Here is a 15,646-nt window from a genome sequence, read left to right on the forward strand (position 1 = left end):
TTTTGTTCAACTTACAGTCGGTGCTATAACTGTGTAAATACGCAGAAAAAGGAAGCGGTGCTGGAGATTGAAAATCTTTGCTGTCAGTGTAGTAAAACGCATAGGAGCAATCAGCTAGCACACCACCCCCACCCCACACATACACGCGCATAGAGGATAAACGCCAACGAAAGTAGCTGACCTTCGTGTTCGCGTGATTTCGCACCGGTCTGCTGCAAGGGCACTCTCTATTGATTGCCCTTCGCATGTGCCGCATTCAGTGCAGCTTGCCGGTTGTGCCCAGCTAAGCGGCACGAGCGTCGTTAACACATCAGTATACCAATACGATCGACCAGCAGGCAGCCAACCGAGTGCCATTGTCGCACATCATACACACTTATGTACATATGTATGTACTATATAAATGCATCTGTATCCATAGTTGCACAGTTTTACTTCCTCAATAGCAAATACAATACAATAAGTAGCAATAACTAAAACAAACTAATAGCGGCATATAGCTAGTGCAACAACAAACAAACAAACAACAACCACAAGATGTTCAATTTCATGAAAAAGGGCGTATCCTCGGTGAGCGGTGGCAGTGGCGGTGGCGGCGATGATGAAAAAGAACGTCGCAAACGTGAGAAGAAATTGCGTAAAGAGGCTAAAAATGCAGGCGTACTGTCGGGCAGTATGAGCACTGAGGAGCTACTGCGACTGGATGAGGTGCGTTTCTTAAACATTTTAAATCCTTTAAATAATTTTATACTTTTTTTTGTTTCCTAAGGTGCGTCGTTCGCTGAAAATACGCGGTCGCCGCAAAGAGAAGGAAAAACTACCCAGCGGCATAACAGCTGATTATAGTGCTGAATTTTTCGCCCAACTAGATATAGACCGTGCAGCGTTGAGCGCCGAATTGAGCGGCGAAGGTGATAGCATTTATGAATTGGATCGCGGCAACGAAGAAATTGTCGCATCTGTGACGACAACCATTGAGAGTCGTTATAATGGCGCTGGTGTGGGTGCTGCTGGTGCTGGTGGAACTTCTAGTGTCACGGCTATACATTCCATGCTGGCGGCCGCTGTGGCGAGTGGGAATGGAAAGGTAAAATGGATGCTTATGGGTGGTGAAGTGTTTGGGAGACAAGCTTTCTGAAGTGTTAATTGGTAATTAAAAAGGATGCAACAAAAGTATTGAGGTTAAACATATTAGTAGGTTATTATTAGTGTACGGATATTTTAAGTGAAAAATTACCCTCAGGAACTGAGTTCTTTATGTTCGATATCCATGGTCTTGAAAAGTTATAGTTATATAGATGACATTCAAAATTGAGTTATATGAGAAATATTCGTGGATGTGAACCGACTTCACCCATTTTTCCATCCATTCCATTTTTCGGTCCAGTAGTTTCTGAGTTATGGTTTTTAACTCATAAGAGGGACGCCATGCCCATTTTCCTTATGCAATCCTTTATACCAAATTTCACTTTAATAGCTTTACTTATGGCTTAGTTATGACACTTTATAGGTTTTCGGTTTTCGTCATTGGCGTGGCAATGGTCCGATTTCGATTCGATTTCATTTTAAATAGCAACCAAACCCCCCCCCCCCCCCCCTACGGTCCTAAGGAATATGTGTACCAAGTTTCATCAAGATATCTTAATTTTTACTCAAGTTATCTGTTGCTAGACGGACGGATTGTTGGACATGTGCATTTCAACTCGTCTCGTCATCCTGATCATTTTAATATATATAACCTATATCTAACTCGTTTAGTTTTATGACTTACAAACAACCGTTCTCTTAGCAACTTTTTTGCGAGAGTATAAAAATATAGTCTCATAGTGCCAAACAAAAAACTTATTTGTTATGAACTCATTCAATCCAAAAAACAAGTTTAAACTTAACTCAATATGCTCTTCTCTCCATTGCAGCATCGCTCACTACCGCCCGTGCCGCCGAAACCGCCAAAGCGTGGCATACTGAAAGGTTCACGCAGCAATATAGCCAATGTACATGAAGAGATAACGATCGCATCGCCCGAAGCACAGCTGCTTGTGATGCGCAACACAATGCAAAACGAGTTGCCCTTCGATGGTAGTCGCAGCAATAGCATAAGTGGCGCAGCTACCGGACGCAGCAGCATAGGTGCAGTCGGTGGCGCCGGCCATGCAGGCGTTAATCCTCACACGAGCAGCGGCACCGCCTTCACCTCGGTGGAAAGTTTGCGTAGCGATGAAGGTGGTAATGCGGGTATACAACGCGCTATGACATTACCAACGACGGCACGCTACGCACCACAACTGCCACAACATCATAGCGCCAATTTACGTGTGATGACCTCACCCTCACCGAGCGCTGACAGTCTCACAGATACGACAAATTCTTCCTTTGCCACACCACCATTTTCGTTGAGTCCCATCGGTGAATCGCAGGGTATCGATCGGTGGTCTCGTGTTCATGCATTCGAGGATGTGGAATTACCGTTGCCATCGATTAAATTGGTGCAATTACCGCCAGCGCGTGAACTCGTCATTAGACGGCAGAAATCGCCTCGCAATGATTTCGGTTTCAGCTTACGCAAAGCGATTTGTCTGGATCGCGCGGAATCGCTGACCTCGCCCACATTCAAACCGGTCATATTTGCTGAACCCGGTGCGGGTGGTGGTGCGACCGGTCTGCTGCCGGGTGATCGTTTGCTCAAAGTGAACGGTACGCCAGTAAGTGAGTTGTCCCGCGAGGTGATCATAGAGATGATACGTAACAGTGGTGATTCGGTTACAGTGGAGGTAAGTAAAAGAAATTCAAGTAAAAAAAAATATTTTACCCACATATTTTGAATTTGCGCAGGTACAACCCGTTTCGGAATTAGTGGAACTAAGTAAGCGCTGCATGCCACCACAAGGTATTGGCATTGTCGCCAATGCTGATGATGAAGTGGATCGCGCTGCGAGAAATGCGAATTGCAATACGCTTAAGAGGAGTGCTAGCAAGCGTTTTAAACAGCAGGTAAGAGTTTGTGTAACTTGAAATCTTGGTTTTAGGGTTACATACTCGCCGGTCTACCAAAATACTTTCAGTACAAATATATTTAAGGGTTGTGTGTTGAGGTCCTCCCTGAGGAAATATAATAATAATGAAGTCGACCCAAAACTATATGTACATGTTATGCCTAAGACAGACATATGGTTTCTGTACTACGATGTGTACTACAATAAAAGCTTAAGAAACCATATACCAGCATAGTGACACACAAAATTGATCCTGACTTAGTTATAACTTCAAGTAATCTTAAAATGTTATTGTCCATTATAACATATTACATATTATTATTATGTCAAAATGTCAGAAAACATATGATTGTTGCAGAAGAGCTTAAAGCTTTCGGTGTGTTCAATGCAATCCATTTAAGTACATTTCACAACACCACAAAATTTCAATGGTTTCTAGAACTCTATTGTAGTACGGAACACCATTTGCTTTCAAACAAAATTCGGAAAACCGGTGATACACATATGGTTTCTGAAGCATACTACAATATGTACTACATGTTTGTCTCGGGTATTAGAGTCAGATGTGGCGGATTGTTAGGGTACTCACAAAAGTCATGAATGAAAATGTACACTGTACAAGTTTAAAATTTATGATTTTACGACCCTTTTGACAACTTGTGAGTACCCCAAGTGTAACAAAATCTATTGCGAACATATTGGGTTCGTAAATTTTATTCCCATACGAATATAAGCATTTCTGGTATGGAACTCGGAACTCAACAACCTAGTTTGGCATTCGCTTAATATCGTTGAAAAAGGTTTCCATATATATCGGTTTTACTCCTAATAGTCTTACGTCTCTTTGGTTGGATATTTCGTTATGGTTCTGGCTGCTGATGTTGACGTTGGCTTCTTGGAGATATGTTTAGCTGCACCTCCTGTACTAGTACCGGGCTTTTCCTTTAGACTAAGCTTTGCTCCTGTCTTTGACTTTTCCATTCTAGAGATCGATATAAACTCTCTTCTCAGAACAACTGTTCACTTCCGGCTGTTTTGAACTCCGCTGGTGCTTTTGATGTTTCAGAATTCATGCGTTGGATTCACGAGTGTGGGGGAAAGCAGGTCCGCTTGCGCATAGCCCCCGCTACGGAAGTAAGTCTAGCTTATTACGGAGTGCGCCAGGTATCAATAGGCTCCGCTAGGTTGATCATTGGCACGGGTCGCATTACATCTTGATCCTGCCCTTATCACCTACCATGGTATAATTCCATCTTTGAATGCTGCGTTATTGTCCTTGGCTAGAAACCTCCCGACTGCAGCCTGGCGAGCTATTTCTAGTTCTCCTGCTACATTCACGACATTGTGGCATCTATTACCAGGCAATATCCTCGGGAGGCTTCAGCGGAGAATTTTCACTGTCCAATTTGTCTCCCCAAATTTTAATACAAATTCGAGTCTGATCCGGTTAAGGAAAGAAACAACTTTCTTGTGACCTTCAAATCTTGAAGGACTTCTTTACACCAAACTTATTACGAAGATTTAGATATTTTATAACGGAATCAGCAATCCTTAAAAAAATATTAAAGGAACTTTGTCTTCAGAGTTTTCGATAAATATGTCAAGGATGTAAAAATTTAAGATTTTCTTCAAAAATAAAAAAGTAAATAATTACGTATTTATTGCCCAATGTCAATTTTGTCTCTGCAAAGTGTCCAACTTATGTAGTTGTAATATTTAACATGTTTGCAATGACCTTGATCTGGCTCAGCGTTTCAGATGTTTATTGTCCTTTTAATGTCTTGAAAAAGCAAAAATGGAACAAGAGTACATGTTAATAAAATAAATTACGTTGTTTGAGGCAATATGTTTAACAAATTATTAATCAGTAAAATAAACCCATTGAAATCTAAGCTTTCGGATTAAAATGCTTGTAACAAGCTGTTATTATAAATATCTATTTACATATGTATGTACATTCGTAGATTTTTGAGTCTCAAACCATCGAAAGCGAACTTGTTCGCATGCCATCATACGCTATTGTGCTCACACACAATACACACATGTACCTCGTTTCTATAAATTCTCAAATAAATATGCTATGACATTTTTAAGGTGCTTTAAAATGTGTTATAACGGCACGTATACTTTGGCTAATGTCTCGAAAAATGTGCGAAACGACGAGTATTAACACGAAATGCACCGCAGGAGTTCGCACGCATGCATTAACAAAGTAATATTGTGGCACATAAATTACGGCTGACTGCTGACAGTGGCAACAACAACACGCATGTGAATTTGACATGAAAAAACAACAAAAAAAGCTGGCACACACCTCATAGCAGCTGACAATTTAACGCCTAAAAACGACATTTTCTAAGCGTTGCAAAAAAATATTATAAAATATTCGTTAAATAACTTTGGTTTAAAGCGAATTAAGAATCAGGCGTAGACAAATATTTATCAATTTGTGCACATGGAAGTGTGTACCGATGCATATGTACATATGTACATAAGTTTGGCTTGAATATTTGCATAGCCAATAATAAAAAGGCGTTGGAGGCAGGAGTGTTAAACTTAAATGAAAACAACAAAAAGTTGAATGCTTGAAGCGACAACAAGGCGATGTGTGAGTAACCATTAATTCCTTACATATTAATCGTAAATTCTACACTGAGGGTGCCTGCGATGTTGTTTCGACGCGAAGGCGTGGTGCGCTGGATTTTGTGTCATAGTGTGTAATTTTTTTTGGCTGTTTCTAAATACATAAACCTAAAATATCGTTAAGTAGTAGCCTAAGTATTTACTGTCAAATTAAATGTAAATAACAGTACACCCAACTTTAATGCAGCTAACAGTAAAAAAAAACAAGTAAGGAAGGGCTAAGTTCGGGTGTAACCGAACATTTTATACTCTTGCAATTTATTTATTTAACTTATTTATATTATATAATACACAATTTGACCCACATATTGTATTTGTGCAAAGTTCTGCACCGATATCTTCACTAGTGCTTACTTTATACGTTGTAAAGTAAACGATTAAGATCGTCTTCAAAGTTCTGGTATATAGGAAGCAGGCGTGGTTGTGAAGCGATTTGGCCTATTTTCACAACATACCATTGGGATGTAAGGAAACTATTACAAACCAAGTTTCATTGAAATCGGTCGAGTAGTTCTTGAGATATGGTTTTTGACTCATAAGTGGGCGACGCCACGCCCATTTTCCATTTTGTAAATAAAATCTCAGTGCAGCTTCCTTCTGCCATTTCTTATGTAAAATTTGGTGTTGCTGACGTTTCTCGTTAGTGAGTTAATGCACTTTTAGTAATTTTCAACCTAACCTTTGTATGGGAGGGGGGCGTGGTTATTATCCGATTTCTGTCATTTTTGGACTGTATAAGGAAATGGCTAAAAAACGACTGCAGAAAGTTTGGTTTATATAGCTCTATTGGTTTGCGAGATATATACAAAAAACCGTTTTGGGGTGAGGCAAGATATCTTAATTTTTACTCAAGTTACAGCTTGCACAGACGGACGGACGGACGGACGGACAGACAGACATTCGGATTTGAACTCCACTCTTCACCCTGATCACTTTGGTATATACATCCCTATATCTAACTCGTTTAGTTTTGGGTGTTACAAACAACCGTTATGTGAACAAAACTAAAAATTAAAATAATTAAAAATTAACTTCCATCTGCCAGCTGATATTCATTATGCAATTACTCATTTTGTTTTGACAATATTGATGACTACACTATATTTTGATATTGTTCTACTCATCAACATATCAATAACTCATTTATTTATTGATATGTTGGAAGACAAAGTATGAGAAAAAAATTTGAAGCCAAGCCTATAAATTCCAAAGCGTGAGTTTGAACTTTATTTTGCCTTATTGGAGGAGTATTTTGTGTGATATTTGCGAGTTTTATAATCTTTATATATTTTTATTGAATAAGTGAGTTCTGAGTTATAATGTAATTGAAATTATATAAACTAATTATATATTAATTTAAATTCTAATTAATTTACACTACGTATTTTGTTATTTTAATAAATTAATAATTTATTAGTTTTTATTATTTTAAATATTTATTAATTGTTTTTTTTTTATATTTATTTATTATTATTTTAAATATTTATTTAGTCAATTTAATTTTACTTTAGTTAATGAATTAATCAATACTAAAAATTAAAAAAATATAAATTGTCTTCATTTGCTTATTAGATTAATTAATTTAGATATGATATAATAAAAAAAATATTCAATTGCTTTTATTTATCCAAAATAACTAAATAATTGAATACTCGCAATATGGCAACGCTACTACAACCAACGTTTGTGCTATGCTCCACCAACGCAAACGCATTTCGCTCCAAACTCAATTGCAATCGTTATTGTTGTTTGTAAATACTGGTGCGACGACTGCCGTTTCCTACGCATTACGCGACGGCGCACAGTAGGCGATAATTGCAGTAATGCTAATTGAAACAATGTCGCGATTGTTGTTGCTTCTCTTCAGCTGCAATTGAGTTGTTCCGCTCGCAACTCCCAGCTCCCAGCCATGCATAGCGGCGCGAATGCAGAGAGTCGCTGCTCTCACTATCGCATGCATTTGTATATGTATTAATGAAATCACTACTCACACGATGTAGCTCCACAGTGGCATAGTGAGCGATCAGCGCTCCAACTCTAGTAACGCTTGTTATTGCGTGTGATTTTGTGTGTGTTTGCATGTGGTTGGGAGCCGCGCGGCTAAAACACCACTACCAACACACTACCGGTGCGCCGCCAACAAACAGCGCGCAACTCTGCCACACTCAACTGGGCGCAACTCAACACCGACATTTAGTTTGTTTGTTAACTTTGTTATGCGCGGTCGATATTCGTAAGCTCAAACCGATCGTGTTATAGTACTACATCATATACACACCAAAATCCGTTTTGATTTGTTTTGAAGTAAATGCCTTAAACTTCACTATAACTTTAATTGTATTCGACAATTAAGGGGCGTGTGCGTGTAATTTGTCAGCCCTGTATCGCGTTGTGGTGTTCTATTAATTCTTTAGTTATTTTTTATACAATTCTCACTTTGTGTTACATTCTGTATACATTTTTATGTATAATTGTGCTGCATTCAATTTTGTTATTTTTGTTTTTGTTACATCGTTGTCATCAGCGTGCAATCATCATCAATGGCCGGTGTTGCGTTTGATGGCCCTTTAATTGTCGTTATTGATTAACTATTTACATTTGTCGGCTTTATGTTCGTGTTGTAATTGATACTTTCAAAGTGTTTGCTGTTGTTATTATAATTAATACAATGTGAACATTATAATTAAAGCACTTGATTAAAGAACAGCGCTGTGTTCAAAGAACAGTGTTTATTGAGATTTTCGAATTAAATACATACGTCAAATACTTATTATAGTAATTACATATTTAATTGGTCTATGGGCGGCTAGCTTATGTGAATAAGTAAAAAATTCCATTCATGGATATTCTTTTGTTAAATGGAAAAATTAAAAAAAAAACGAATAAAATTTTAAACTGAAATAACTTATAATAATGACATAATTTAATTATAATTAATATGATTGATCACCTGATTGAGAGTTGTTGTTTTAACGATTATCCAGCGCTGCGGAATGGAAAGTATATAGTAGTCGTCGAGATCATCTAACAGGAGACCCAGGAAACGTGCTGTTTCGATAGGGACGGACCAAAGGGAAAGGGATGTTAGATGAGTTGGGTTCGTTGGGTGACTAGTGTCAAGGGGTGAATCATTGCATGCAGGACATATATTCTGTATGTCGGGGTTCAGTCTGTATAAGTAGGAGATTAATCTACTACAGTATCCAGAAGTTCCACGTGGCAACTCGAGCTCAGCGTCTGCTATCACGTTCGACGATCTAACCTGATTAAGAGTGAATTTAGTTAATAATGCTTTCAAAGCAGTTAATTAAATGTCACACATTTCTTTAAATACTCTTAGACATACATACATATTTCACTTTTATTCCAACTGTTTACTTTTCAATATTTGTAATAAGCATATAGTTTTTGTGAATTAAATTCGGATAAGGACGAATTGAACGAAATAAAGGAAACATTCATGTAAATAGTTTTGTTGAGATGACAGTCCTGGACATGATATGAATCAGGATTCGATTTGTAAAAGGATATCGTAGACTGAAGTGAGCTTCTGGTCGATGATTGGTTTTGTATCCAAATATGAGTGTAAAGTGTGATAGGTTAGGTTAAAAGGCTGTCCTTTGCAACAGATTTTCGCAAATTTTATTAGGCGACATTGGTTCCCAGTTGGACAGCTAAAGGTGTCAGTCCGTTGTGATCTCAGAAGACTCCTAAGTGTGGATCTCAAGGAAGACCCTAGCGCATTGAGTCTATCACAAATTTTATAAGGCTGCTAATGGTTTCCACTTGGACAGCTAAAGATGTCAGTCCGTTGTGATGTCGGCTAATGTCTAATTCAGCAAGTTCGAATGGTTCGCCTAAATTATGGTTATCGAGATGTTCCAACCTCAGTCTTGCGAACGCTGGACCGTGCAGCAGGAAACGACTTGGTGTTTCCACCTCGCTTTCTTCCATATAGCTATGGAAGTTTGCGTCCGGCAGGGTTCCTAACCTCATCGCATGTACATATGTATGTATGGTGCGGCAAGGTCAACCGTTTTAAGTGCACATAATTCCGCCGACATCTTGCGCTTTACTCTGTGAAAAAAGGATTCCACAAACGAGCAGATTTTAGTTGTTAACCAGTGCTAACTAAGCTCGTGAGGCGTTCAGTGATCCAGCGCTAGAGCGTAAGAGGACAATGGAGCCCTCAGCATGGTGAAATAGGACGACGGGTGTCCCTTAATTGAGCTCTTCCGCTCTGCAGTTCCCAGTTTTCCATTCAAAATGTCTTTCTATTTTTTTTCTTCTATATTTACTATAATTTTCATTGCAACTGTCAATGATTTTTTTCTGTATTAAATCTGTCGATCACAATCTCATCATATATGCCAAAAATCACAATTAAAGTTGGCAAAGCGCGCAAATATGTAAACAAAATACCACAAAGCTAAAAGAAAAACAAAAACTCCAACGAAAATCAAATCAATATTTAAATGTCAAACTTCTTGCATTTTTAAGTACGTGAACGCCGCCACGATCGTTTGATCTATCTGCGCTAGCACGATAGCGTTCAACTCAAGCGAATAGCGTAAATTGCTCAAATAGTCAGGCTTGTGGTCGCTTTCCTGATACATATTTGATATATGCATATGTATGAATACATACATATATCAACTACTGTAAATGGCATTTCAAATTTATTCAATAAATTAAATTTTCTGCAGGTATTGCTCGTTAAAGTCTATTATTTATGCAAATAGAAAATTTATTTTGAATCTTTTGCTTTTATTGTTTGGTATTTTCGTGTGCTGCAGTCAAATCTTCAAATTCGTTGCCAATTTATACGCGTCTGTGTTGTATTTGTGTTCATTCATTCATTAAATATGCATTAGTTTTCTAACTGATTTTTCGATTGTGTCATTTTATTGCCTTTTAATTGTCGATTTAATGTTGTTGTGTTTTTAATTATTAGTTGCAGCTGTTTAAGCGTAGAGCTCTGCATTCTTCATAGCTTGATGTTTTTTTAGTTTTGGAATATTTACATTTGCCCTCAACTTACTTATGAACATTGTTTGCATAATTCAAATGCATTTCCAAGTCCATTTCCATTTTGTGTTTTTATAATAAATTTTTTTATTATTAGCACTCATTGTCTTAGTTGACTTCATTCTTATGGCATTTTTTTGCGTCGAAATGTTTTAATTACTTTTGAAAATCGATTTCTTTAATATCGATAATTAATTAAAGGTAATTAGAAGTCTACGACAGGTATTATATGATCTCGGGGTGTGATTGAAACGGTTACTGAAGATTGTACCAAGTATTGAACTGATCTTTAAGCCTTTGCATGTGATTAGATTACAAATTTTGAGGTTATTTTACATAACATAATATACGTCTTCCTCATATATTTACTACGTTGCATAAAATCTTAGAAAACCTAAAAAAACATCATCTCATCCTCTAGAAAGAAATTGGGTCGAATGCTGACCAAAGTGTCGAAAAATTATCTAAACATCTATTGCAATATATCCATATTTACTAATTTTAAAATACACACATTTTGTACAAACAATGCTTGCACACCAACATAAAATAAACAATTGGAGTACAAAGTTTGTTTTTTCACTAAACAAGCTATTTGTAGAAATACATATGTCAATGTAGTGTAGATTTCTCTAAATACCCCAGTCGACCTAACCCAACCTAACCTGCGGCAGTCAGTACAGGCGATTAGTGAAAGTTCATAATGAGTTTTTCTTGTTTCAACAAAAAATGCCAGAAAATTTCAACATTTGTCTTTTTTATCTTTAGCCGCCTGTTGTTCAAAATGATTTATTTCAATACTATAAGAACTCACTGACGGCAGACGATTGCGACATGAGCACTTCAACTGATCTGCAATTAGAATGTAAAAGTAATCCACATCGCGGGTGCACTGAAGGGAACGCAAAATATTTATATTTCTACAGAATATTGATGAAGCATTTTTTTGTTCGAAAATATTTTTGAATTTTTGAATTTTTTTAATTATTTAAAATTAATTTAATTAATTTAATTTTCTTCTGTGATAAATATCATTTAAATAAATTTAATTTAATCACTTCAATAGTGATCACTGAACAGTGATGATCTTCTCAAAACACGCTATATATTATGGAAATCCTTTTTTCCAGCTCCTTTACGTTTTTATACTGGGGAACATTGTTAGTATATTTAGGTGATGATAGAGTACGTACGTTCTTAACTGCTCACATGCGGTAATAGATCTTCAATTCTTCCAGAAACTTATCGAAAACAACTTTTTTTTTCAAAAATTGGCAAAATTCGATCAAAATTCTTCAAGACGATTTCCAAAAACCAACACGCAAGAAAGTACTATGACAGTGTAAATATACAGGGAGGTCGTGTGCGTTTTTTTTAATGCATGAATTTCAGTTTTGACTCACGCACGTAACGGTGAATCTATTTTGACTTAATGTGATCCCAAAAACTCAAAACGGTTTAGGATATCAATGAAATTCTCTATTCTTGTGAAAGAACATTCGATGCTATTATGTATGGAACTCAATTTCTTTGGCATAGCCACCGCGGTCACGCTTGCAGAAGTCCAGACGCTGAATCCAATTTTCGTCGGTTTTCAAGCTTAAATCGGCCGATACTGCTGCGATTTCACGTTCGAGATTCGTACGAAGTTCATCAATCGTCGCTGGCTTGTTGGCACAGACAATAGATTTGACGTAGTCTAACGGTGCCATATAGCGCGACCGAGATAGTCAATTGGGCCATTTTGTGAGATAACACGTTCACCAAACTTGGTTTTCAATAAATCGTTTTTAACATTCGCTGTATGTTTTGTGGCGCCGTTTTGTTGGAACCATATATTGTCCAAGTCCATATCATCCAATTCGGGACAACAATATTCGGTTATCATTGAGCGGTAGCGATTTCCATTCACAGAAACGTTCCGGTCTTAATAGTCACGGAAGAAGTACGGCCCAATGACGCCGCAGGCTCATAAACCGCATCAAACCGTTGCTATTGCATACCGAAAATAGTATACTGATTCATGGATTACGTGTGGATTGCTTCCTGGCCAATAACGCATATTTTGCTTATTGACGAAGCTATTCAGCCAGAAATGGGTCTTATCGCTGAAGATGATTTTTAGATGTAAATCCGTATAATTTTAAAGTTGTTGCTCAGCTGAGTTCACGAAAATACGACGATTTTGGTGGTCAAGCGGCTTCAGTTCTTGCGTCAATTTGATCTTGTAAGGGAGTAGGTGAGAACGACGTGTGAGATACTGATTTAGGTCTTCCTCAATTGATGCGCTAGCGGCTACAATATTCTCGACACTATGGGTAGTTCTTCGTCGCATTGGCACGGGAACATTTTGTCTGTGCCTGTGGATTCAAATTGTTGATCTGACAGGACGATTATGACGATCATAAATTGGACGTAGCGCTCTTAATAATTTCGACTTGTTGTTGGATCGTATATCTTTCCACAGGTGGATCGTGTGCGTGTTTTAGAAAAATGGTGAACCCATTTTGAATTAGTTTGACTCCAAAAAACTTTCCAGGTCTTTATTTAAAAGATATATTCATATGATATTCATGATATTTGACATACTGCCTATTGCTGTTTATTGAATTATTTGATCGGCAATAGTCCAAGCACTGATCACATGCATGACACAAACAATTAGTTAGTTAACTCATTAGGACTTAACAACTAACATAATTAGTAATTAAATTTTTCTTCCCCGCGTACTTAGAAACATACCCTCATATATGAGACAATTTGCTACTAAATTTTGAGTCATTTTAGTTCAAATTTTCCACCGCTATTTTCTGCTTCTACTTCCAATCGATTCATAGTTGCATAAAATACAATTTTTCAGTTCACATTTCATTCCACAATTGCTAATTAAGCGCTCAAATAGACTTGCCGCGGCACATTTTCTAAACAATTTCCATTCCAATGCATTTAATACAAAACTTTTGAGTACACAACACTAATGAGCTAAAAATATAATAAGAAATAAACATAAATAAAAATTATTTCCATTAAATCGCCATTCTACTCATTAGCGCAATTAAAAATCGGAGCTTAAGTTGCGCGACCTTACCTACTTTTGATTAAACGGCAATTCATGTGGAGGGGACACAGCAGTCGCGCGTATGAGTGACGATCGGCGCATCCGATTGTGTGTCCATGTACAAAAAAATAAAATAAAAAAAATATATTCTGTAAACACATGTATTTTCCTGCTATGGCTATAATCACAATAGAGCTATACACATGTGTATGTATGTGTGCTCATAAATGGAGCTAATTTTACTAGCAACGCCTTGGGCAGGCGTAATAACTTCATACATTAACGTAACGTAATAAATAATCGTTGTAAATATAATTCACGCCGTTGTCTATCCACATAGACCCTTTGATATGACAAAACAACAAAAACAACAATTGATAATCACATGATGATATACTGTTCGCACAGCAAAATAAATAAATAATAAAAACAGCAACAACAACAATTGCAACAAATACAACTCACTAAGTGGAAGATTTGCTTGGAAAATACGAGTATTTTGTATTTGCCTTTTGCTATTTACTGATCGTCCAAGTCGCTGATCAGTCACTCACTCACTCAGCACTGCATGGCAATCGATCGTGAATCAATCAATAGCTATAATACAAAGAACAGCAACCATAACCTGGCTATAATTCGCCAATGGCCAAGTTTTTAACACCACTTCCCAACAATTGGCCACAATTCACTTTACTCCGCTCCACTCGCCTCGGCTCCTCGTGTGTCGTTCGGTCTCATGGCAAATGTTTTCCTTACTTATTATTATTGCATTTGATATTTTAGTGATCTTCACTGTTGTTGATCGTACGAATTTGCTGTTACGCTATTATTTTCAGTTCCCATTATACTTGTGTTTCCATGCTTTTATTTTTCACTGCGTGTTGAAATATTATTTAGTATTCAGTGTTTGTTGTGCACAACTGGCAGGCGGAGACCCCTCAGTGTGGTTTTGTGTGAAAATGCTCGCAGCTTGTCAGTTGCACGCTTATTGTTGCATTGCGTTACGTTGCTTTCAATGCATTTGCGTTAATAAAAAATAACAGTAATAATAATCTTGTTTTCCAATAGAATTAACTGTTTACTGACAATTGCCGACTAATCCTGAGTTATATAATATTGTGTGAGTATAAATTCAATTGGCTCGGCATGAAATTACGGCGTATGCTTGTCTCCAGTTCTACGAATGTAAAGCGTGGCAAAAAACGGGTGAAAGATAAAACGTGATTTTTATCATGATAATTAATTTACTTTTTTCTTTCTTAAATGCTACTTTGTCATTTTGTTTATTTTATCTGTGGGTATTTATGTTTTTTTATTTTATTTTATCATTAGTCTTCCTAATGAACCACATCATATGGTCTTTTTCGAACAAAATCTAGTCCATAATCGGATGATAACTTCAGAAAATTATACTTGTGCTAGAAGTTATTTAAGTCTTTCATCACTACACCTTGTATTCAATGTTCTTCGTCCCTCTTTCTTTACTTTCACCATCTGTTATCAGACATTAATCGGCCAATTTCACTAGACTTAAATTGCTCCTTTATATAACCTTCTATGTTTCTTTGCTCTCTCTGATTTCCCTGAATATGAATGATATCTTCGAAAGCTTGCAGAACTGAAGCAAGTAATTTCAGTTATCAGAAACGTGCAATCTCTTGAAAACTTTTGCATTTGATGTCATAAGGATCTTTAACATAAAGCTCATTACTGATATCGATCGTTTTTATTTATTGTGATCTTCGATCTTAAAAAAGAAAGATCCCGCAATTCTAATTACCCTTTTGTAAAATTACTTCGATAATAAATACAGTGGAACTTCCATAACTCGAAGATCTCCATATGTCGACTTTTGAATTGGCAATAGAAGTAAAATTTCATACAAATTACCTTCCATAAATTGAACTTTTCGACCAAGGCATAA

The 15,646-nt window shown here is 37.0% G+C and overlaps 1 protein-coding gene across 4 annotated transcripts in view; it reads left to right on the forward strand.

Annotated features, from left to right (window-relative positions):
• Window positions 1–420: 420 nt before the first annotated feature.
• Window positions 421–15,646, forward strand: part of LOC105212274 (unconventional myosin-XVIIIa) — a 115,361-nt gene continuing 100,135 nt past the window's right edge. For 3 of the 4 annotated variants that reach the window (XR_008470050.1, XM_011184151.3, XM_011184153.3), the window contains exons 1-4: window positions 421–708; window positions 770–1,087; window positions 1,917–2,771; window positions 2,833–2,991. Coding sequence is in view for 2 of the 4 variants with exons in the window: in XM_011184151.3 (XP_011182453.1) it covers window positions 538–708; window positions 770–1,087; window positions 1,917–2,771; window positions 2,833–2,991 (1,503 nt within the window). In the remaining 2 variants the exon portion in view is untranslated. Of the gene's footprint in view, window positions 709–769; window positions 1,088–1,916; window positions 2,772–2,832; window positions 2,992–7,838; window positions 7,941–15,646 lie in introns of those variants that run through there. The other variant, XM_029040219.2, reaches the window with a different exon arrangement.

This window comes from Zeugodacus cucurbitae, chromosome 2 (assembly GCF_028554725.1).
Source record: "Zeugodacus cucurbitae isolate PBARC_wt_2022May chromosome 2, idZeuCucr1.2, whole genome shotgun sequence".
NCBI classification, from domain to species: Eukaryota; Metazoa; Arthropoda; class Insecta; order Diptera; family Tephritidae; genus Zeugodacus; species Zeugodacus cucurbitae.